This window comes from Girardinichthys multiradiatus, chromosome 20 (genome assembly GCF_021462225.1).
Source record: "Girardinichthys multiradiatus isolate DD_20200921_A chromosome 20, DD_fGirMul_XY1, whole genome shotgun sequence".
Classification (NCBI taxonomy): Eukaryota; Metazoa; Chordata; class Actinopteri; order Cyprinodontiformes; family Goodeidae; genus Girardinichthys; species Girardinichthys multiradiatus.
In genome coordinates, this window is record NC_061812.1 from 21,585,791 (window position 1) to 21,609,949 (window position 24,159).

The following is a 24,159-nucleotide window of genomic DNA, read 5'->3' on the forward strand; positions in this document are numbered from 1 at the left end:
GTTTGTTTTTGCTAGATGTTTCTTGTTTGAGGTTTTGTATTTATGTTTATTGCTTTGTGTTTTCTGACAGTTCTGGTTTTCTTTTGCCTCCCAGTGTGTTCTCATCTCGTCATTAGTTTTCCTCTTTTAGTTATTAACTACTCAGTTTAGTCCCCTTTACATTCATTGTCCCTCTTAGCTTTGTTTCCTCTAGTTTATCTTTATTCTCCAGTCCCTCCTTTATAGGTTAGCTTTAGTTACTGTTTACTTTTATTCCTGTCCTCGTTTCCTCCGCTCCATTCTCAGTTTGTTCCTTTAGCGTTGGTTTAGGTTTGTTTACTTTGTAATCAGGGTTTCCTCCAGTTTCCCAGTTACCTTTTAGTTTTTGGCTATTCTAGATTTCTTATGCTTCTTTGGTGTTATTTTATCTTTGTCCTTAGTTTTGCGTAGGTATGTATCTCTTTATTGTTATTAGTCCTTTCCCTCTTGTTTTTGTCTTCATATTAGTTTCACCTGCTCCCTCTGTCTCCCTGCGTCCAGGTCACACCTGTTCTCTGTTTCTTTGATTATCTGCCCTTTGTTCCCCTCTCATATCTCTCTGTATATTAGTTGGTCTGTGTTCTTTGTTCCCTGCTGGTTCCTCTTCATTTACTACCCTCGTCCATGCTTTGAGTTCCGCATGTTCCTGCAGTGTGTTTTGTAAATTTTGGATCGCCACTCTAGTCAGTACCTGCGGTATTTGTACGCATAAAGCTCTGGATCTATCCGAAATGCTGCTGCCTAGCTCTTGTCTGCGCTTCGGTCCACCCCAAAACCATAATGTGACACTATGTGGTTTGGAAAAGTAGCCCTGCACATCGTCCTGAACACATCTCCATGGAGAAACATGGTGATGCCAGCGTCATACTGTGAGAATGCTTTTCTTTACCATGGAGCGGTATCTGAACAGTACAAGCTGGAGGACGTGTGACGGTAAGCTAATGCTACTAATGCTAGCTTGCTATAGTTTTCATATACACAATAAGCCCAGTGTACAACAATTTAACAATTGAAGATATTACTTATTAAAATATAATGTGACTAGTGACACCGCCCCCTACCCAATCATTTATTGACAGTCTTCTGACGTCGCGTTTTCAGCAGGGGTCGGTTCGGAACTGCAAGCAAGCAGGTACTAAAAATAGTAATGGTTCCACATAACCGTTCCTAATGGGAAAGCCTAAAAGGGGAGTAGAGCAGTGCAAAACTGCGCTGAGTAGTTACTAGTGTAAAAGAGGCATAAATGTGCAAAGTTGGTAGAGACATATTCCAAAAAATCTGCAGTTGTAGTTGAAGAGAAAGGTGGTTCTACAAAGTATCGATTCAGGAGACCTAATCGCATTTGAACATCAAACTTATCCATTTATCCTTTTCCCTCCACCTCACATTTATGTACTACTTTGTGTTGGCTATCACATGAAATCTCAACAAAATACATAGAACTTTGTGGTCCATAGTAATAAACTTTGAAAAAAATCAACAGCAGGAATACTTTTCTAAAGCACATGGTACAGAATGTCCGCTCACAAGAACAGTGATATGGTTATGGAGACCTATGTTACAATCTCCGCTTTCTCTGTTGACAGGAAGAACAACTAAAACAACTGAGCTGATCAGCTAGAAATAACAGAGCATAAGGTCTGTCTTTAAAATAACAGCAGATTTGAAATACAAATAAATTAAAATCAACCAGTCTGAGTCAGAAGTTAGAAATAAATATTGATGTTAAATCCCTAAATTGCAACAGTAGTGTGCATCAAGCTAAGAACGAAAATAAGCAACTACAAATGTGTAGCATTTTTTAAGACACTGGTTTGAGTGTGAGCTACAGGGGTTGGACGATGAAACTGAAACACCTGGTTTTAGACCACAATAATTTATTAGTATGGTGTAGGGCCTCCATTTGCGGCCAATACAGTGTCAATTTGTCTTGGGAATGACATATACAAGTCCTGCACATTGGTCAGAGGGATTTTAAGCCATTCTTCTTGCAGGATAGTGGCCAGATCACTACGTGATACTGGTGGAGGAAAACATTTCCTGACTCGCTCCTCCAAAACACCCCAAAGTGGCCCAATAATATTTAGATCTGGTGACTGTGCAGGCCATGGGAGATGTTCAACTTCACTTTCATGTTCATCAAACCCATCTTTCACCAGTCTTGCTGTGTGTATTGGTGCATTGTCATCCTGATACACGGCACCGCCTTCAGGATACAGTGTTTGAACCATTGGATGCAAAAGGTCCTCAAGAATGGTTCGGTAGTCCTTGGCAGTGACGCGCCCATCTAGCACAAGTATTGGGCCAAGGGAATGCCATGATATGGCAGCCCAAACCACCATCACTGATCCACCCCCATGCTTCACTCTGGGCATGCAACAGTCTGGGTGGTACGTTTCTTTGGGGCTTCTCCACACCGTAACTCTCCTGGATGTGGGGAAAACCGTAAAGGTGGACTCATCAGAGAACAATACATGTTTCACATTGTCCACAGCCCAAGATTTGCGCTCCTTGCACCATTGAAACCGACGTTTGGCATTGGCATGAGTGACCAAAGGTTTGGCTATAGCAGCCCGGCCGTGTATATTGACCCTGTGGAGCTCCCGACGGACAGTTCTGGTGGAAACAGGAGAGTTGAGGTGCACATTTAATTCTGCCGTGATTTGGGCAGCCGTGGTTTTATGTTTTTTGGATACAATCCGGGTTAGCACCCGAACTTCCCTTTCAGACAGCTTCCTCTTGCGTCCACAGTTAATCCTGTTGGATGTGGTTCGTCCTTCTTGGTGGTATGCTGACATTACCCTGGATACCGTGGCTCTTGATACATCACAAAGACTTGCTGTCTTGGTCACAGATGCACCAGCAAGACGTGCACCAACAATTTGTCCTCTTTTGAACTCTGGTATGTCACCCATAATGTTGTGTGCATTTCAATATTTTGAGCAAAACTGTGCTCTTACCCTGCTAATTGAACCGTCACACTCTGCTCTTACTGGTTCAATGTGCAATCAATGAAGACTGGCTACCAGGCTGGTCCAATTTAGCCATGAAACCTCCCACACTAAAATGACAGGTGTTTCAGTTTCATTGCCCAACCCCTGTATATAGTATATTTATAAGTAACTATAATCATGCGGTACTCTATCAGAGATCACCAGACAACAAAATCCAATATAAATTCAGGTTCTTTGAAAAAAAACATAAACATTATTGGTTCTTCTGTTTCTTTTTGGCAACTGTTTTGTTTATCTGGCTGCACTTTCTAAATAAAGTCTTGCATTGTTGAGAATCTAAAGTTTAAAGTTTGGGCTTCCTACCAGTACTCTTCCCCTCCCGCCATGCATTTTTCATAGATCGGTCCTTCCAACTCCCTCTGGCTCGGAAAGATGGCCTCGTGGTGGATGATGATCGTCTTAATAACCTCATTAACATGTGCTTGGCAGGCCACAGGGTCCTGGTCGTCTGGTATGGGCATCAGCGTGGGGCCGAAGCAGATAGCCAAGTTGTAGGGATCCATCATGTTCTCGTCACTGTACTGGGACAGACTTGAAGAGATCACAGCATTAAGTAATACAGTAACTCTACTGCACCTTTTAGCTGTTGTGAAAGGACTTACTGGTTAAGAAAAGCAAAAAGGTATCTCATGACAATGATCACAGGCCGCTGCAGAGTCACAATTATCTGCTGGAGATGATGAGCTCTTTCTGCACCAGAATCAAGTTCTGAAAAAAGATAAACAGATAAACCACATGCATATGGAACAATAATAATGACTACCTAAATATTTCAGCATTTCGCAGACAGTTTTTCCTGTAATGTGACTAACTGGTGGTGGAGATGAAGTCGAGGAAATGTTCTTTTGGGAACAGTGGGTTTTCCAGCCCTCGGAAGTAGAGCTTGAGGACACCTGCTACAGAGTTGATGTCATGATCCGTCTGATCGTCCACCAGTGGATCTTCTCCTGCAGATGCACCAAACTCTTAACTCTCTAATAACCCATTCATTGCAGCCACTTTCATCTGACAGGGCTCAGAGGCAATATTTTATGGACTTTGAATTAGAGCACCATAATGCAGCTATACTTGCTCATTTATTATTACTTCAGGATGGTAATCCTATGTTTTATGCATTACGTGGTTTACATGTCCATTACAGCGCTACAAGCGACATACAGCATATTTAATTGCACTTTAGAGTCCTGTGAGAATTACAGTGGCTTTTCAGGTGGTCAAAATGTAATTTAAAATCAATCAAGAGAAGGTAGAGAGGCAACCCAGGGACTAACCTCTTTCAAATGCATTCTTAATGTCATTGACTTCGACCTGAGATCCAGGAACCCGGAATATACCTTGTTGCTGAAGACCTGCAGATGGATAAAACCGTTAAGGTGAAATGAGGAAAAAAATCAATAGCAACGGCCTGTTAAAAATATCACATGTATTCTTAACCAACATAGCAACATGGCCAAATATACCTACTATAAAATGTGCAACATACTAAACATCACAATATAACAAAATCTGATATTTTCAAAGAGACATTGAAAGAGATCATTTTTTCATAATTCTTATCTGGAACAGACTTAGTACCTTGAACAAGAAGCAGGATTTTGGTCCCACAAATTAATTTATGAGGTCATTAAATTCCTCTTATGATAAAATAAAATGTAAATCATTACTGTGAAGCATAGTCTAAGAACATACTCAGGTTTACTACAGTGGAGGAGCTGCAGTTTAAATGGCTCTCTGACCTTTCTTATCTGAAGAAGGTCCACTTTTAAATTATGTGGTTTCTTTTCCACAACATGGTGAACACACTACAAGTGAATGCATGTTCCATTTCATAAAACGCCAAAAAAAAGGCTGAAAAACTGAATGATAGCATTTGCAAAAAGTTCACTATAACATACTCTTTATGACAGAGAGAACTGGAAAGGTTTGTGAATATAAACCTACCATACAGATTGATGTATCGAATGCAGCTCTCAACCACCACTGGTATAGGCTGCCCTGAATCCTGCACAAGGAAACACATCAGAATGACTGGAAATATGTAAACAGAAAGTAACAGGTGATAAATTAGTATGGAGAAATTCTAAAAAGGCATATTAATTCATGAAATTTAGGGGATATTGTAAATTATTAACAACTAAATAAAATATAGCAATATAAAATATAAAAAATAACTTCTGGATAATTCTATCAAACATACATATAATAGAATAAATTCCAACAAGCACATGTATCATCATACAGAATAATACTATTAAACAGCATTTTTAAGGGAACAGAAACAGAACAGAGGCTGAGAAATGTCAGTTAGCAATGAAACCCACAATGACGATCCCACCCTGTTCAAAGATGAAGTACCTGACTCCTGGCACGGACATTCCTCCTTCCCCTGGGTAGAGAGCCGTAAGGCATGGAGAGACAGAACAGGAGAAGGAACAACAACCACAAAAGATTAGAGAGAGAAAGAGAGATAGACTGTAACAGAGGCCTGGCCTGAGAGAGCAGCTGAAGCTTCAGCGCCTTGTGGGGTGAGAGACAGGAGGATAGGGCCTGAGGGAGGAGGGCTAGGTTGCAATCAAAGAGCATTGGCAGGATTCCTTCAAATTTTTCATTTCAAATTTTCATACTTTTTCCAGAAAAAATTTTGTAGAATTAAGTTATTGAGATGGACATCTGAGTACAAAGTAGTCTGCTTTTTTATTTCAACAAATCAAGAAACACAGTGATGAAACTGACCTCCAATTCAGCAGCGTGGTAAAGGGCTTATGTTGTTTATTTTGTTCACATTTAGGCAAACATAGTGCATGTAAAAAGTACAGTAATTACATAAATGTGGACTAGATTATCCCAGATTAAATACAGATAATCTTTATATCACAATTTATGAGTTGTCATTTCTCAAAAATAACAAAGTAGGAATTTCAGTGCTTTGTTTGGCATCTTAGCCGAACCCAAATGAAGAACCTTGGGCCCAGTTTAAAACCAAGAAGTTAGAGGACTTCAGAGGTAAAAACAGCAAATTGGCCCATTTATTTATATTTGAATGAGTATGTGTTGTTAGTGACGATTGAGACACAAGCTCAAGTTATGTTGTGGCAAGTCAAAGATAAATATTACCAAATATAAATCAATGAAACAATACCCTTTATTTTCTAGAAATTCAGATTTTTATTTTTATATAAAGAAATATGATGTAAAGTCTGAAAACGTAAGCTTTCTCTAGTTTTTGTTTTCTTTAATGTCCAGATTTTAAAAACTATACAATTACTTCCATATTTTTCCAGACTGAGCAGAATCCCTCCATTGGTTTGGAAAACATAAATCCTGTCAAAACAAAATGCTGAATTTAATTTAATTTAATTCTATTTTATGGGATCCAATCAGTTCTTTTTTTACCCTATTAAAATTGTTAATCTAAATATCAGCATTCTTTGTAAATATTTGCTATTATGCTTGAACTTTGAATACAATTTTTTTTTTTTTTGCTAAGAAAGAACCCAACAAAGTGGTCAAAAATGTGTGTTTTTTAATAAATTATGCAGCTGATTATGCAGTGACTTCAGCCTGATGCCACTGTTGTGGGCTGATGTAGGTGCCAAGAAAATGCGGCCATGTGTTTATTAGCATAGCCAACTGGTTCACATTAATTCAGTGTCAGCTTTTTAAGCCCAAAGCTAGCAAAGTATGTAAAATAACCTGTCTTCACATCACATTTTACCAGCTTTAACCATCCTGTCCAACTGGAAGATTGAAGACAAGGCGTTGAGCAAGAGGAAAGCGCATGAGCGAAACATTTGAATAAGAGTTTGAATAACAAGCAAGACCCCCTCTTCCCTGCATTCACCACCAAAGGGCAGCCAGTGAGACAGCTGAGCTCATGGAGAAACAAAAGGCACAGATGGGCTGATACCTGAATGAAGGCCTCCATATTGCCGTTAAACAGCTTACGATTATAAATGGAGCGAGGTCTACACTTCCGCATTCTCTGGGGTTTAGGGGGAAGAGTGGGGGGCCTGGAGAGATGGTGGGGATTATAATGTTGAATAATAATAATGATAATAATCTATATCATCATCATAAGAATAATAATCCTAATGATGATGTTGATGATGATGATGCATCAGAAAAAAGTACCAACATTTTTTCTAAAACATTTTTCATGTCAGATTTTTACCCCATCAAAATGCATCCAACCAAAACAGAGTTTTATTTATATTAACTGCGGTTTTACAATTAAAGGGATATAATCATTTATGATTCAGTTATGAAAATAAAATTACTCATTTAGCCCTTATACTAAACTGAATAGCATGGGAACTGGAGAGAATGTAGTTCAGTTAATAACGTTACAAATACTTATGTGAAGATAAAAATTATGACAACATTGTTGTTTCAGTGATTGCGTTTAATGGTTATTTTTGGAGTAGAATGCTTGCTTATAATGCCATTTCTATAAAAACTCTAACCAATATAGTGCTAAAGAATGTTAAATTACTGTAGATTTGGTTATATTAATAGACATGGTTTAATTAACATCTACAGTGGTTGAACAATTCAAGCCTTATAGTTAATAATATTGTGATGCAGAAAGTAAAAAGCAAATCTTAGCTGTTGCTAGTATTCATTGCTGAGAAGTATTTTCTCTGAAGTATGTTTGGAAGAACACTACACTAGCTGTCTAACATGGTGGTGGTAGCGTCATCCTCTAGGTTGTTTTGCTGGCAGTGCAACAATTAATAATGTACAAAGTTTATGAAATAATGGAAAAGTGGACTAATTCAAAATTAGTCAACATATTCTCATATCGCCACATTTTGCCCTGCTATGAAGCAAAGCAACCATTTGGTTCTTTGTTTTCTAACAAATCAATGTCTGGCAAAGTTTATCCAAATGTTTTCATATTTATGTTTGATCATGTGCTCAACAGCAGCAAATACTAAACAATTTCAGAAAACAAGTTATATATATATATATATATATCATCTATCAACAATGCTAGCTGCAATCAGTTTTCTTTCCTTGCATTTCTTTGGTGCAAACTGATATAAACATTACAGCCGCCTAATAGCGAGGCATGAGTATTTCCCCATTTGTTGGAATTTCAGCTATTCATTCTGTTTAAGCCGGTTTTAATAAAGGAGGAAATAAATATCAGCTTTAAAAAATGCCCTGTAGTTGGCCATTCATACAACCAGGAGATTTTTAACGGACACAAGAGGTTTGTGGTTAGTGTGAAACCTCATTTAATACATACCTTGTTGTTTTTTCAGAAAACCTACAGTAAATAAAAATCCTGTAACATTAATATTGCTTATTTGCTATTTATTCTTTTACATTTTATTTTTAATATGGAGTATAAAAGTGTTTACTTATTTTAATCATTCAAATCCGAAGAGAAAAACGTTTCAAAGAAATCAGAGCTTAACATTGCCATTATTTTTGTACAAATGATGAGTGCCTGCCAGCCTTTATCTTTAGTAAATGTGCCACCCTCTAAAAGCTTAAGTGTTCTGTTTGCTAAGGAACCAAAGTAAAAAAAACATGAGACTATGGTTTTACTAGTTGCTTGAGGTTTTCCTGTGTCTTCTTGTTTTTGTGTCATGCACAGATAAGATAAACTAACAGGATGTTTACAGTGGCCTAAAAATGTAGCACACACTCACAACAGTGACATTGTTATTTTTTATTTTAACATTTAATGAATATCAACATAAAGAAGCACATTCCCCAAAATGTGAAATAAATTTTATTTAAAGATAAAAATCTGAAACGTGTGCCCTGCATTTAACACCCCCAAGTAAAGACTCTGTATGACCAGCTTTGACTGTACTTATAGCTGCAAGTCTTTTGGGAGTATGTCTCTACTAGTTTAAACGTTTAGACACTTGACATTTTTACCCATTCTTCACATGAATTTTCAACTCCTGTCACATTCTAATTTCAGTTTAGGTCTGGACTTTGACTGGGCCATTCTCACACATAAATATGCTTTGATCTAAACTATTCTATTATAGCCTGGCTGGATGTTTGAGGTTGTTGTCCTGCTGGAAGCCGAACCTTGACTAAGTCTCAAGTGTTTTGCAGAGTCTAACAGATTTTCCTCCTGGATATCCCTCTTACTTAGCGCCATCCATTTCCCCTTCAACTGACCAGCCACCCTGGCACCTGGTGAACAAAACTATTCTCACAGCATGATGCGTTCACCCCCATATTTTACCATAGGGATGGTCTATTCTGGTTGACTTGCGGTGTTTTGTTCTACCCAAACATTTTACACGCAGTTCAGTTTAGTTTTTGAGCTCACCTGACCAGAACACCTTCTCCCACATGTTCGCTGTGTCCTCTATAGCTTATGGCTTTTGTCAGCAAAGGATTTTATTTATAAAATACACACTTGTGAAGACTGAAACTAATAGTTGCCTTCCAGCAGAGCTGTGGATCTCTGAAGCTCCCCCAGAATTAACATTTTCCTCTTGGCTGCTCCTTTGATTAACACTCTCCTTGACCTGCATCAGTTTTGATAGACAGTGCTCTGCAAGATGTTCAACAGATGTTCAAAGCATGGGATATTGTTTTTATGACCTACCCTGCTTTAAACATCTCTACAACTTTCTACAACAATTGGCAAAACTCAATTTTACTTAGGGGTATCAGAGTAAAGTGGGCTGAATGTAAATGCACAACAAACTTAACACATTTTTATTTGTGCAAAAATGTTGAAGAACATGTATCATTTTCTGTCATCTTTACAATTATGCACTAATTTGTGTTGGTCTATCACATAGAGTCACGATGAAACACGTTTGTTTTGTTTCAACATAAAGTGTAAGATAGTTTAAAAGGTAAGAATACCTTTGCATTGCACTGTATATGGATGCAAGGAATTAGCTCAGAAAAAGATGAATGAAGTGTGAAGTGCATTTGGACCACGAGTCTACAACCTTTCCCATCCATAGAGCCCTTTAGTCCAGCAACAAAAAACCTGTTTAGAGCCATAAAACAACTTATACATTTTTAATAAATATCTGCTTTAGGAAATAAATTGTCATTTTTAAACAACCCCAATTTAGTTTTTAATTTTAAGTTTTAAGTCAAAATGGAATCTAAAACAATGGATCTAAAAGCATATTACTGATACTTCTTTTGCCATTTTGTTGTGGAAATTCAAAGCAATTATTTCAACTAAAAGGTGAAAAAGTGAAAAAACCTTCATTTGTTAGTTTTAGCAAAATTTATTAGGAGCCATTGTGAATGGTTCAAAGAGCCGCTAACAGCTCCAGAGCCGCAGGCTGCAGAGTCCTGATTTAAACAATTATCTGCCATTTGAATATTTCTTAATTTTTCCCACACTAAACGTATTCATTCAAATGTTGTCCCTTTGCTTAGTCCAATAAGTGTTTTTTTAATTTAAACAAATAGCAGGTTGCTTAACAAATATATAAAAATGTCATGAAATCTTTTATTCCCACTGTGTGGTCTCAGTTCAGCCACACCTAGAGACACAGGAAGGATTTTACACATCAGCACCTACTTTATTCATCTTCTTGTCACTGAACATCTTACCTTGTTGTTCCATATTCAGCCCTCTCCCCTAAAAGCAGAGGAAGCAGAGGAAAAGAGGCCAAATTAGAATCAGCTAGTTCACAATCACAGCAGTTAGTGGTATGGTTGAGTGCAGGCTGATTATACAAGGCTGGCAGATGGAGAAGGAAAGGGGGTGTTATAAAGAAAAAAGGGGCATCTATTCAGCCAAACTGAATGGGGTGAGCGCCATAGCTGCATTTGACTTGCTGCCAGACAGCGGTCATTCAGCGGTTCCCCCCAGAAGGGGACGGCCTGTCTACTCTCTCCATCCGCAAAGTGGGAAATGTAACCAGGGGCAACTGGAGAGGGAGGCTAAGCGAGCTGATTTGCACAGTTGGGTGATTTCATGAATCTGTAGCACAGTGGCTTTAAGAACTCACAAAACATACAAATGTATTAGAATCTAATACATTTAGCATGACTTTATACTAAGTAGAAACATGATTACAATGAGTATTATTAATAAATGCACTGGTTTTGACAGGGAAACAGATGTAGCCACACACTCGCCTAAGGTCACCGAAGGGGGGCAGTGTAGCGAGAGGTATGCCGCCCAGCTGTAAACATGGCAGCATAATGGCTTTCTGCTGAAGATAGTTATGAGGACTACTACAGTGAGGATACCCCAAGGAGACAGACCAGAGGCAATTAAGAGAACATTAATTTTGTCTGGATACATGAGGGGGAGCAGCGTAAGCCTGGACAATTTAGACTGGTATTTTGAGTCATTTCTAGTAATTTCTGTTAATAGGTGAGAGGAAATCAGCATTTTTTATGTGTTTAGCATACAAAATGCTCAAAATGCTCTTTTCTGTGATGCGTCGATGATTTGAGAATTTATTTTAGTTTTATTTGAGTATTTATGGGTGCTTACATTAGCATGCGTCTATAAAAATGCTCAAACAGCATGTGGTCTCCTGGAGCAGTGGTGGCATTTACGGAATGCTCCTAATTTCTGTCCTTCTTGACTAGTAATCTAACAGAAATGGGCTGAGGATAATTATTGTGCTTTGTCGTTTATTATAATAAATAGAAGTGATTGTAAGCAAATTTATTGGATAACATAGTTGTTAGCCAGTGCATTATAGAGCGCAGCACTGCTTTTCTTCACTGCTTGTGTGTGTGTGTGTGTGTGTGTGTGTGTGTGTGAGAGAGAGATAATAAGGAAATGCAGAGCAGATGTTTACTGTATTTAAAAAAAAAAAAAAAACATCCATAACTCCAGTCCAAATTATTTTTACATTTCTCACCTTCTCCCAGTGTCTGCTTCAGTAGGTCGTGTTTAGCTTGCAGTTTTACAATAAGATTGCTGCCATTCAAGTACTCTTTGTATTTCTGCAATTCAAAAGGGGAACAAATATTATATAGTACCACAGATATATTTTTGACATTTTCTAAATAAACATTTCCCTGCGTATTTGTGTATTTTTTGCTTTTGTCTGCTAACTTACTGTGAAGTAGAAGCCCTCCGTCTCTTGCTGATTGGCTCGTCTTTTAGCTGTGTTTGCCTTGCTCATGTAGGAGTCAGATGAGGCCGATTTGACGGACTCTGTGGACTGGCTATGCTGGAAGGCTTCCGATACATCAAAGTCCTCCACACTGAGCATATCTTGAAGGGTTGTCATGGTGGCATCAAGAGTCTTCTTCACCTGTCACAAGACATCCAAGCATGTCATAATATACACAATTCCACATATTCTTTTATATGCATTTTTATGTGATAATAATCAGATTTTGGTGTACACCGAGTTCCGGGAGGCACTTTAACTTCAACATTGTAAAGCTGAGTAAACTGCAATATTTAGCCTGACCCATTGTGACGTTAAAGGATAACAATGGTCCCCCATGTGAGGTAGGAAGATACAAGATGTGCATTTCCATATTCGTGATACATTTAAACAGCATAGTGACCTTTAATTTTGTATTTTTGAGACACTTTAACATTGGTAATTGAATTAACAAAGTCAAAGGTGTTTCAGAGAGGTGGTTCCCAGTGGAAGAAGTGAAGAGAACAAAAATAAAAATAAATACATAAAACACCTATCTCTGTGCCCTGTGTCTAATTCTCATTGTCTCTCTCAGGGACAGAGTAATTGAAAGAGCTATGGCTGGGAATAACAGTGTGTACTATTTTTATTCTTTAAATGTCACAACTGGGTCAGTGCTCATCTGTTTAAATGTGTTTCGCTCCCAGATGAAACCAATAAAAAAGCTGCGGTTATCATTAACTCTTAATTTTCTTTGTGAATTGGTGCTATATGAACAACTAAACTGAATAGAACTGAATATATTTTGGACCAGACTACAGATAGTAGCTTAATATACAATTTAAAGCCGCCAGCAGCTATTTAGCCTAGGTTTACCTGTTTAATAAGTTAAGAAAAATCTGAAAATCTAAAGCGTCTTTCACGTGACTTTGTGAGCATGTTGTAATTTATAAACTCAGACTTTCATGTTACTTTTTCGCTAAACAGAACTTATTCTATGATCACTGTACAGAAAAAAAAAATCTCATAGTTTACCTAAACAGTCACGTACTTCTTTAACGATAAAATAAAATATTAATATAGAAAAGACCTGTGCTATTGTAACATTTAGTCTGAGTACATTTATGCAGTAGGGAAATAAATCTAGTTACGAAATATTTTTGTTCTACAAAATCACCGCTACCAGAATTGGCTGCACTCTAAAAAAATTCCTATTGCATAATTAAATCTGAAGATGCTTTTATTCAACTTTAACTTGCCTAAGAAAGGCCCATATCTCTTAGAAAGACAAAAGAACATGCAGTTCATGTTATTCAAGAAATGGCTACAAGAAAATATCTACTTGCCTAAACTTGCACATACCTACAGTTAGAGCAATTATTAAAAGCATTATGACCCCCGTTTATCTCCCAGCCCCCCACAACGGGAAGAATGGAAAGAAAGTTAAAAGATAACCTTTACAGCTTATTGTTAAAAGAAATGCAGACATTTTCTTAGTATGAGGTTATGCTGCTGCAACACTAGATTCATTTGTTTTGAAAAATGTTCGGAGATTTTCAACACGGGTGCCAATAAACACTGCAGGTGTTTTACTCATAGAATGTTTTGCTATCGTTCAGAGTGGATTGCAGGTTAATACATTTCAAGCATTTGCATTATAAGAGTCCTCTGTGACAAAGACTCCAAAGCAAAGAGCTAATGTAAAATACAAACAATAAATTATAAACAGGTAAAAAAAAAAAGAAAAATACCAAAAACATATATCTAGAGTTCAAGAGTTATTCTAAGTATCTGTCTGTTCACCTGAAAAATAAACCACAAGAAAGCTATCCTAAAGGGAGTGGTCTCTTTTGGTATTACAATGCACTCATCACTGGCCCTGGGGGAATCACTGAGGATTTGATGAGAATAAAAAAGCATGAGTCAAATGCTATGGCTTTTGAGGACTAAAGGATATGTTTTCATACAAACTCCTTTCGTAGTCTCATAAAATGTGATGGTGAAAAACTGTTTCTTTTTTGGCATAATACAATGGCTTAAAGCATTTGTTGCCCCTGTGCAAAACTCGGTAAAATTGGCTTTCTAATCCAGTCCTCCAGATGCAATCTTCAGTTGAGATTTGTGTGTACAGAAGCTCTCACCTCTTCATTTTCTATCTTCAGCGTGGCGAGGCGAGACTGCAGCTGGTGGTAACGCATCAAAAGCTCTGTCTGGACAGGCTGCTGTGCACTAACCTGACACACCTAGCAAAGAAAAAAAGGAATCTTTTATTTAACTTAGAGGGAGGGCTAAATGAAAACATGAACATCTATCTCTGACAACTCACCAGCCGCAGGCCAATTAGCCCCTTCACCAATTCTCACGTTAGTATTTTGTCCATTCGTACTGACATTTTAGCTTACTATTCTCTGTAGTCGTGGATTCAATTTAATTATGCCGATAAATGGAAATAGGAATTTTTAAAGGTCATGTATTTCCTTCAAATTATTTAGTAAAAAAGATTAATGGAGTCACTTTTTCTCAAAACTCCTAGGAGTAAAAAATTTGAATTTACTTTAAATCAGCAGTTCTCAAAGTGAATATGAAAAGTGCTTATAATGGGTATGAATCGAAAACTAGAAAGGTACAAAGTAGCGAAGGGGTCAAATGACCAGCACCAGACTCACCTCATCCCCCATATGTGGCTGATAGTCAAAGCGTGTTGGAGGACAGAAGATCTGACTGTGTGTGTCCATAAACCTTAGCTTGTCCCCTCTAATGTCCATGGCATCTACGGCTCCTTCGAGTAGATCCAAACCCTCATGGCGAGAGGTTTCCAGGCTGTATTCAGCAGACAGATAGGTCCTCATGGTGCGTGCCAAGCTTGCATGGTAGCCTAGGTCACAACACTGACCAAAAGGAAACCATTTAGTAAGTTTAAACAACTTAAAGGCCTAAGCAACAAACCAAAATCAAATTTAAGCATTTTTGGATCTGTCTGGTTTTCACTTACATCTAACATGTCTGACACATCGTGGATGTAATATTTGGCAACCAGGGCGTTGGTAGCTGCCAGATTGAGGAGATAGTCATTCCGGGCCTTTGTGCATTTCAGCTTATTTTCAAAGTACTTGGCCTGTCTCTGGGGAGGGAAAAGGAAGGAAGAGTCCCATCAATGCAGGATGTTAACTGTCATCTTAATGTGCTCAAAGAAAGCATTACCACATTACATTGATTTTATCTCAGTAATGCGTCAATATATGTGTTGAGTGCATGGCACAATGCAAAGACAGGAGTTTTTCTGGCAGCGTTATATTATTTCTGCATAAACACAATGATAACATGCAGGAATCTCATTTAAAATGCATTTGTGGAATTTGTTTGCATAATCTTTTCTGCCTATAATGTACAATATATGCATCCTTATCACATGTGTTCATGTCAGCAGAAACGAACCTTCTCCTTCATTTTCTCCATCTTCCTGACTGAACTTCTTCGCTGGGGACGTTCATCGTGACCGTGACGCAACAGGCCAGCACTGATGTCGTTCACCTTACCAATATGCTTCTCCTCCTGTTTCTCTGCCTCCTTCAACTTGTTCTCAGCACTCAGACTTTCACTGTGGTACATGTGGTACGTCTTCATAACCTAAGGAAATAAAAAAGGATGGTAATGAACAGTAAGAACAACTGTGAATTTTGAATTACGGAACGGATTCTACATTTTAAAAGCAGCCTTCAACACATCTATCACCATCTTTCTTATTTGGAGTCAGACAACTGTAGATCCTTTAATTATTTCAAGTTCAGTAACATGTTTTCTAAATGACAAAAAAATGGTTCCAAGTAAAATCATAAAACCTTGTGAACCAGAGGAAGTAATTGCTTGATGGTAGTCTTTTAAAAATCAGCACTGTTTAAACAGAAAGAGTCAAAATCACTCTGGGTTAAACTAAAGACTGCACAAACTGCTTCATTATAATGAGAAAAAAAATTTACGAATGTTTTGACAAAAAGTCAGAAACATTTAGAAACAATACTTTTGTAAACTATTAGAGGAAAAACTTAACAAAATCCCTATTTAATAAAAGAATATAAAGGTATATCTATTCACGGTTTAACACAGTCAAATGTCTTTATCTGATATTACCACTCTAGATTTGTCATAACAGGGACAGCTATATTTTGGAGATTTGTGTGCCAGCTCTTGTAGTAGCCTGTCAACATGGTAGATATGGACTCTTTTTAGCTTTCTGTGTGATTTACCAGGGCGGTCTAATATTTGAAGTCAACACACAGCTATTATGCCACCAAGTCACCTGGTGAGCGTTTTTTTCTAACCAATGTTTAAATAGACGTCCAGGCTAAATTTGCTATATATTGGGTCTAAACGTAAGAGCTGATTCAGTTTATTTTTAGACATTTAGAAGTCTAAATATAGACATGTTTTAGCCAAGACTGACAAGCATAAAAAAAGACCAGAGCAAGCTGAGCTTAAACTCAGGACCTACTGATTACAAACACATTGTATTTACAAGATGAGCTACACATTTACACCTTTATTTTGTGCAAAAACATGCAACTCCATGAATGTTCATGTGTATTGTCGTGGCTAACAACAATAACAAATGGAATTAAAATTTTATCCCCATCTGCCTTGGGGACACTCTAAAAGAGAGAAAGATTTTTGATAGAATAAGAAGAGCTGTCGACTAATCTGAAGTGATTCAACAACAGGTAGGAATGTATAATATACTGTAAATAGAAATAAATTTTTTTTAAACGCACCATTTTCATTTTTCTTCTGCTCATAAAATGGCTTTTCATTGATTTATCTACTGTGTATTTGCCCACACCCTTTGAGTTACTGTTAATGTCAACACACACTTTTAGAGTGGTCACAAAAATCTGTTCTGCAAGTGAACAGCCGCATAGATTTACGTTGCAGGTTTCATGTTTGAAGGGACTGGAGAGAAGACTGGAAGGTATGAGTTAGGTCTTTGTAATCAAAAGTTGCCTGACACTTTGATTAACTTAAAATAGTCATGTATGAATAAAAAAAAAATGCTTCACTTACATCTATCTTATGAGAATTGTTGGTTTTGTTAAAAACAATCATTTCTAAAGGATTTTTCCCCCACGGCATAAATGTACTCAAATTAAAAGTTGGAATTTTTTTTTATGCTGGTGAAACAAATTATGAATTTATTTCTCATATTTTCATACATTTTGCTTCCAGGAGTGCTTGTACACTGCACTGCATAATTTTCCAAATGTATTGATATATCTGTGAGTAAGTAGACAAGTAGAAAAGCAATAAAGAATTAAGCAAGTAAAGAAATGAATTACATAGGACATAAATCTGTATTATTTTAAATGTTAAAACTATTTCAAGTTCATGATATTCTGTTTTATTTAAAATATTAGATGGTTTTGGAAAAGGTTCCAAATTTCAAGCATTACATGTGCATTTTTACTATCTAATATCAAATAACTAGCTTCTATGTAAGTGACTAGCTTTAATTAAGCTCACTGGAACATCTGCTCAGGAAATTCTTTGGTGAGTTTACAACTTTAGACTTAATGCTTTTCTTTCTGGTTAGTATATGCAGATGTATCATTTCATGGTACTCCGCAGGTTACTCATTTTACAGACACATGATCATGACATGGTGAAGTACATGCGATACTGGTATCACTGTGGAGTATTTTCAGGTGACTCAGATGAAAGCAATGGGAATTGTATCATTTTCACCATCCTCATGAGTGTCACATTCTTATTGATATTTTGAAGCTGATCTGGGTGTGTTTGTCTAAGATCTTGTCTTGGTTAGATTGTAGTAATGCACACAATAAATATTCCAGTGATTTAAAGCAAGAACTAGATGTTAGGAATAGTGCTGCAACCAATCATTATTTTGCTAAATGATTTTTCTGCTGACTATTGTTTTTAATTAACTGATTAATAATCAGACAGCAAAGACGCTTAACAGAATTTGAACCAAGCCAAGCTAAAGCTATGCCACTTGAGGAGTTCTGAATAAAGCATATTTATAGACAAAGAAGATTTTTCATCTTAATTGTCAAAATGTATGTGTTTTGTACAGTTTTGGCTTAATTACTGCTGTGAATGGGTTATACTTTAAACAAATGGCATGGTTTAGAGTCTGTGTACTCCAGTTAATCAATTAATCACATTTAATCCAATTAACTGTTTTACCCTAGTTATGAACAAAATTGTTACAACTGTCAACCTATGTAACTGTTTAAGTATTAAGATTCAACAGTCCAATTAAGCAACATTTGCTTCCCTGTCACTGGCTCTCAGGTTCTGGTTACCTAGCAACCCTGACTGAAATGGACGAGGAGAGGACATGAGATCGATCAGGAGGAGAGAAGGGAGGTAACAAAGTGACACAGAGCAACCGTCTGTGCTGCAAATGAAACAAGTAACAATTCGACTGCAGAAAATAATTGGTGGACGATAGTCATCCTGATCCATCAGCCTCTAAAATGTCTTAACACAGCAGATTAAATGACTTAGACATGCACATTTAGCTCTGTTACTTTTATTGCTGCAAAGTTGAAAAGACTTTTGCTATTCACTGTGCTGTGTGTCGGAGTTGCAGACGGGCTTTTAATAATGCATGATAGAGAAAAGGGGAAGAGAGAAAAATCAATATTAGTTGAGAAGTAATGTTATTTGTGCAGTATAAAGTTACATGTGAGAAAATTTCCTATGCTGTTCATATCATGCGGCTTTTTTGCTCTTTGAAATTTTTTTTCCACATTTATGTATTTTAAACCACTTTTCACAAAAAGTACAGGTGTAGAAACCCCATTAATTTCTAATGCAACTACTATTATTTTTATACTCATTTTGCATATAAGAGTAAATATGTATGCAAATAATGAATGCTTTGAAAAATTCAAACATTCAATGAGACATTTTCTCTTTTTTTCTCCACTTCAGTCAAGGATATTATGTCATTAGCCATTTTACATGTTCCTGATAAACAAGCTTTGCCTAAAAAATTTTTTTATTACTTGATCACACATTGAATTTAACAAATAATATCAAAGGCTCGGGACAAAGGTTTTTCATCTTTAAATTAATTTTTTATTTTTTAGACATTCCTTTTGACAGCAACACAAAATAGCGTGTTACTGACTGGAGTTTTCCTTGTGAACTGGAAGAAAAATTAAACAAGAATTTACATAATACTTTACAAAACATTATAAATAATGTGCCGTGCAAATATATTCAGCCCCTTTTAATCAGATACCCCTCAATCCAATCTAATGCCGCTAACTGCCTGCAGAAGTCACCTAATTAGCAAGCTGAACCCACATGTGAGTAATTCAATCTTTGCATAAATGCAGCTGATGTGTGAAGGCCTCAGAGGTTTGCTAGAGAATGTTAGTAAACCAGCATCGTCATGAATACCAAGAAACACAGTAGACGGATTAGAGATAAAGTTGTGAAGATGTTTGAAGCAGTATTGCATCATAAAGGTATATCAACATCTTACAGAATACTGTGGTTGTGCGCACAATCCAACACAAATATGTGTGATGCATAGAGCACGTCCACGTTGGCAGAAATGACATAGTGTGACAATAAGAACAATAACATGATCATTTTGTTTGTTTCATAAAATGACAATATATAGACCTGTTTGGTATAAGAAAGGTAATCTTAAATGATTTCTGCTGTGATCTATTCTATTTATAAAATAAATTCGATATAATTATTAACTTGATCATGTATAGGGTTTGTTGAAGGGGCAGGGACCCCCTTTCAATATAACGACATGGGAAACACTACTATGGCACAACTGGAAACGTACCAGTTGTTGCCATGTGGAAATGTGGCCATCCAAATAACGTGGCAGGTGGAGCAAAAGGCACAGTTATCAAAGAAGCATAAGACGTATTGCAATTTGCCACCATACATGAGGGGGCAAAGCAAACATCTCGAAGAAGATGGTCTGATCAAAGACCAATTTCACTTTTGACCAAATGCTATTGTGGTGGAAAACTAACACTGCACATCACAATGAAAACATCATCCCCACTACAAAAGATGGTGGTGGCAGCATCATGCTTTAGATATGTTTGTTTTTTTTACATTTATAGTAATCCTGAAAGAAAACCTGTTAGAGGTTGCTGAAGGCTTGAGATCAGGGTGGAAGTTCAGTTGTCATTGGGACAATGACCCTCAACATACAGCCAAAGCTACAATAGAACTACTCAAATAAAAGCATGTTCATGTTTTAGAATGGCTTAGTCAAAGTCTAAGCTCAAAATCAATTTAAAATGTGTGGCCAAATATTAAAATCACTTCAGTCCATCCATCCATTTTTTTTTTGACATCCGCTTCTGCCATACAGGGTCGCAGAGAAGCTGGTCGCCGGTCCATCGCAAGGCAACAAAGAGACAAACCACCATGCACACACCCATTCACACATAAGTACAATTGAGAGAGACCAATCAACCTAACAGTCATGTTTTTGGACTGTGGGAGGAAGCTGGAGTACCTGGAGAGAACCTGCGCATGCACGGGAGAACGTGCAAACTCAATGCCTGGCTGCAAGGCAACTGTGCTACCAACTGCACCACTGTGCAGCCTCACTTTCAGTCCAATCTGACCGATTTTAAACAATCAAATTAAATGAATCCCACCAAAATGCACGGAGGCTTATGGTTGGAGCAAAGTGTGTAATCGTTCAAAATCTATGAATACTTTTGCAGGGCTCTGATGCATTTAAATTTTTTTTTTAATTGATCAAGGTTTTAAATTAACTTGCAGTTAAACCAGGATATCAATAAATGAACAGACCTCTGCACTCTGATGTTTGTTGGTCCAACATATTAGACAGCATGACTGCAAAACATCATTTTCTTCATCGCAAAAAAGGAGCAGTCTGACTGAGCCAATGTTTTCTGTCTGCACCACACCATCACATAAATATTGTGGTATAACAGAAATGTTTTTTGTATTTTTTAAACCGGATTACATGATATAGCAATTATTAACCAGTTTTCCAAAAACAGAGGTTTCACACACAATTCAACAGTAGTGATACTTTAAAAACTATTTGCTTTAAGCATTTCTGAGGCAGAGTGCTGACTGGTTGAACACAGTTCAAGGCAACACATTTTTTTCCTTGAAATCATGCAAGAATTGAATAGAGAACTAAAATGTTCTTTTTTCTTTTTCACAATGTCAGCAAAAGGAAGAAGATGCAGATAAAAGTCTGCTCTGTCGATAAGGCCTATCTGCAGAGTGCAGCGTCCAGACAGCTGCTTCACAGGTAATGAGCTGGGGTTTAAAAGAAGAAGCCTGGAGGCAGGACCAACGCAGCTGCAGGCTGCCAAGGCTAAGCACAGACACAGAAATGTCTGGCTAGGAAGAGGAGGGATGTAGTGTAACTTACCGTATAGAGTTCATTGGTGACTTTCACCAACTCTTCATGCATCTGGATCCCAGTGTCTTTACTCTGGAAAGGAGAGAAACAACAACAGAAACTTTAACACAGAAATAAAATAAAGTATGTATGCATAAGAATATTAAAATCAATGTTGTAATCATTGCATGAAACCCTTGAAAGCTGTGTGGCAGTTTTATTTCTATGTGAAGGATGTCAGTAAGTGCTGAAAAGCTGCCACTACTCTGCAGCTGAGAGGATCTAATACAGCGCCGAGGGAGAAAAGGCAGACAAAAATAGAACATTGCAGTCACTGCAGAACATTTCTTTTGACTGAGAGTCACTGCTTCAGCTCAGTTACAGGGAATAGGAGCGTATGATGAATTGGATATTTCCCACAATAGGGCGTTTAGCTAAAGAGGGGGAGAATGGTACCAGCTCTAGTGGAGTGTGACTCTGGAAATCCTGTTGAAAGGATAAAGAATGGCGCTTTGGCCAATCTATCCTGTTTTGTTGTCACCTCTAAGGGACAACTGCTCAAAACCACAACCTTGCATTTTTACATGGTTAAAGAATAAGACTTCTGCATATTTGGCCCATTTAGAGTTTGCTTAACAAATGCCAGAGTTAATTCATTTCTGCCACCACATGTGTAATTAATTACCATGAAGTCTGCACTGCAGCTGAACCAGGACACTCGAGTATAACAGGATTATTGTCTAAAAGAACTCTTAGCAAACTTTCTGTGAAAGATTTCCAGCAGACCGTCATTGGAAATCTCCTTTAAACTGACTTTACACTAACAATCTTCACCTAATCATTAGAGAAACCCTCTTTAGAGAACAAAATAATGCTTAAACATTGTTTAAAAGGTGTTACTAGGCATGGACACATTCAGGTTTTTAACAGTTCCAGCTTCAGCAGTTTGACAGAAACAAGCACCGATAACAAGAAAGAAAGAAAACATCTTGACCAAGCATTTGAAACAAAACATTCAGTAATAAACCATTTTATCAAGGCTCTATTTATTAAAAGCCTACATTTATCTTTGTAGTACAAAATAAAGAGCCATGCAGAAGCCTTGTTGTGTAGGCTGTATATGGGATGGGAAAAGCGTCAGTAGTGAGTACAGAGAACATTCAAATGTCTACAATTGGTACACCTCTGATTAGAACCTCTTTTGCCTTCAGAACTGCCTTATTCTTAACAGCACAGACACACTTTTACCTCAGTTACAAGAAAGACAAATTTGTCTGCTTGGAAGTATTTCGAAAACATTTGGTCATTCAAGGTGCTAAAACTAAAGGAGTGCGAACTATCAAAACGAGTAAATTAAGCTAATGTTCATTCTCTATTTTTGCACATGCCTATGTAGTAAAATCAAACTGTTTATTTTATAGATTATAACTGTAAAAATCAATGTCATAATATTTTATCAGATGTTTTAATTTTATATTTTTCTGTAAGAATTGTAAAACTGTAAAATTTACTAAATATTATTAAGTAAGAATGTCACCCAGTCATAAGTGTTACACAAACAGACTTTATAATTGTTATTATGTATGACTGTGCTTAAACCAAGCTACAAACAAGGTGCATTAGAAATGTAATTTGAGTCTCTTGAGTGACTGTGCATGTCCTGCAAGGGTCAGGGTTACATTCTGACCTTTTTGAAGAGTCTGGTGACATCCTCGCCCACGTGTGCCAAGCGGATAATGACGTTGTTGTTATAGATGTCGCTGAGAGTGGCGTGGTCTCGGCTCTCTCGCCGGGTCTGGTCCAACACCAAATACCAGCAGTTCACAGTGGAGATTAGATTTTGGTCTTTTCTGAAACATTGAGGGAAAAACACCTTGTTGGTACAGATATGTGGCTTCAAATAGTACCTATAACTACAAACAGCAATAAAAAGCCCAATATGTACCAAATGTTTCATATTTTATTGATCAAAGAGTTTGGGTTCTGAGAAACTGGCACATCTAACGCCTGTGCACTTAAAAACGTGAGACTTAATGAAGTTCTTTCCTCCTGAATAAACAATCCAGACCATCATTAGATACAAGCAGATTTAACCAGTTTTTACTGCTGAAGATGTCAGATGACATGCAGAGAGGAAACAGTGAAACAGGAAGCTCCACATACACACACAAACACAAACATGTGAGACATGCTGGTTTTCTGGATGCTCAATGAAGCATGTGAGTTCAATTATTTTCACACCCAGTAGTTAAAGGTAATAAATAGTTCATGTTTTTTATCTTCCCTGTGAGGATGTCCGAGTGATTTTCTACCCTCCAATGATTGGGATTAGGCTTAGGAATGCAGAATAATATCACTATTTCTTGCTCCGAATACATACTGTATTCTATGATTCAAATTAAATCTAAATTGTCCTGTAGGGATTAAAAAAGGAGAGATAAAGTTTAAGTGAATGACTTCCAGGCCTTTGTTCATCAGAAAAAAGTACTTTCAAGAAACTTTGTTGATGCTATGAAGGATGAGGTTGGTACTGAATAAGTGTTTTGTACAGCGCAATAGCCATCTGTTTTTTTTACAAATCTTTTTGTAAATTATGAATCTATGATAGCATCCCATTTACATAGTAGTTCCTCACATTAATCATTGCCTATTAGAGCAAATACAAATTCAA

At 37.2% G+C, this 24,159-nt stretch overlaps 1 protein-coding gene across 4 annotated transcripts in view; it reads right to left on the reverse strand.

The window, feature by feature from the left end:
* Positions 1-24,159, reverse strand: part of LOC124856848 (SLIT-ROBO Rho GTPase-activating protein 3-like) — a 55,011-nt gene that overhangs the window by 12,105 nt on the left and 18,747 nt on the right. For 2 of the 4 annotated variants that reach the window (XM_047347752.1, XM_047347751.1), the window contains exons 3-17: positions 23,176-23,338; positions 21,519-21,581; positions 15,536-15,727; positions 15,093-15,221; positions 14,767-14,988; positions 14,242-14,343; positions 12,065-12,262; positions 11,864-11,948; positions 10,593-10,620; positions 5,388-5,418; positions 4,974-5,034; positions 4,304-4,381; positions 3,845-3,979; positions 3,635-3,740; positions 3,336-3,563 (exon numbers count right to left, since the gene is read on the reverse strand). In XM_047347752.1, the coding sequence (XP_047203708.1) occupies positions 3,336-3,563; positions 3,635-3,740; positions 3,845-3,979; positions 4,304-4,381; positions 4,974-5,034; positions 5,388-5,418; positions 10,593-10,620; positions 11,864-11,948; positions 12,065-12,262; positions 14,242-14,343; positions 14,767-14,988; positions 15,093-15,221; positions 15,536-15,727; positions 21,519-21,581; positions 23,176-23,338 (1,821 nt within the window). Of the gene's footprint in view, positions 1-3,335; positions 3,564-3,634; positions 3,741-3,844; positions 3,980-4,303; positions 4,382-4,973; positions 5,035-5,387; positions 5,419-6,939; positions 7,043-10,592; positions 10,621-11,863; positions 11,949-12,064; positions 12,263-14,241; positions 14,344-14,766; positions 14,989-15,092; positions 15,222-15,535; positions 15,728-21,518; positions 21,582-23,175; positions 23,339-24,159 lie in introns of all 4 variants that reach the window. The other 2 variants (XM_047347750.1, XM_047347749.1) reach the window with 1 other exon arrangement.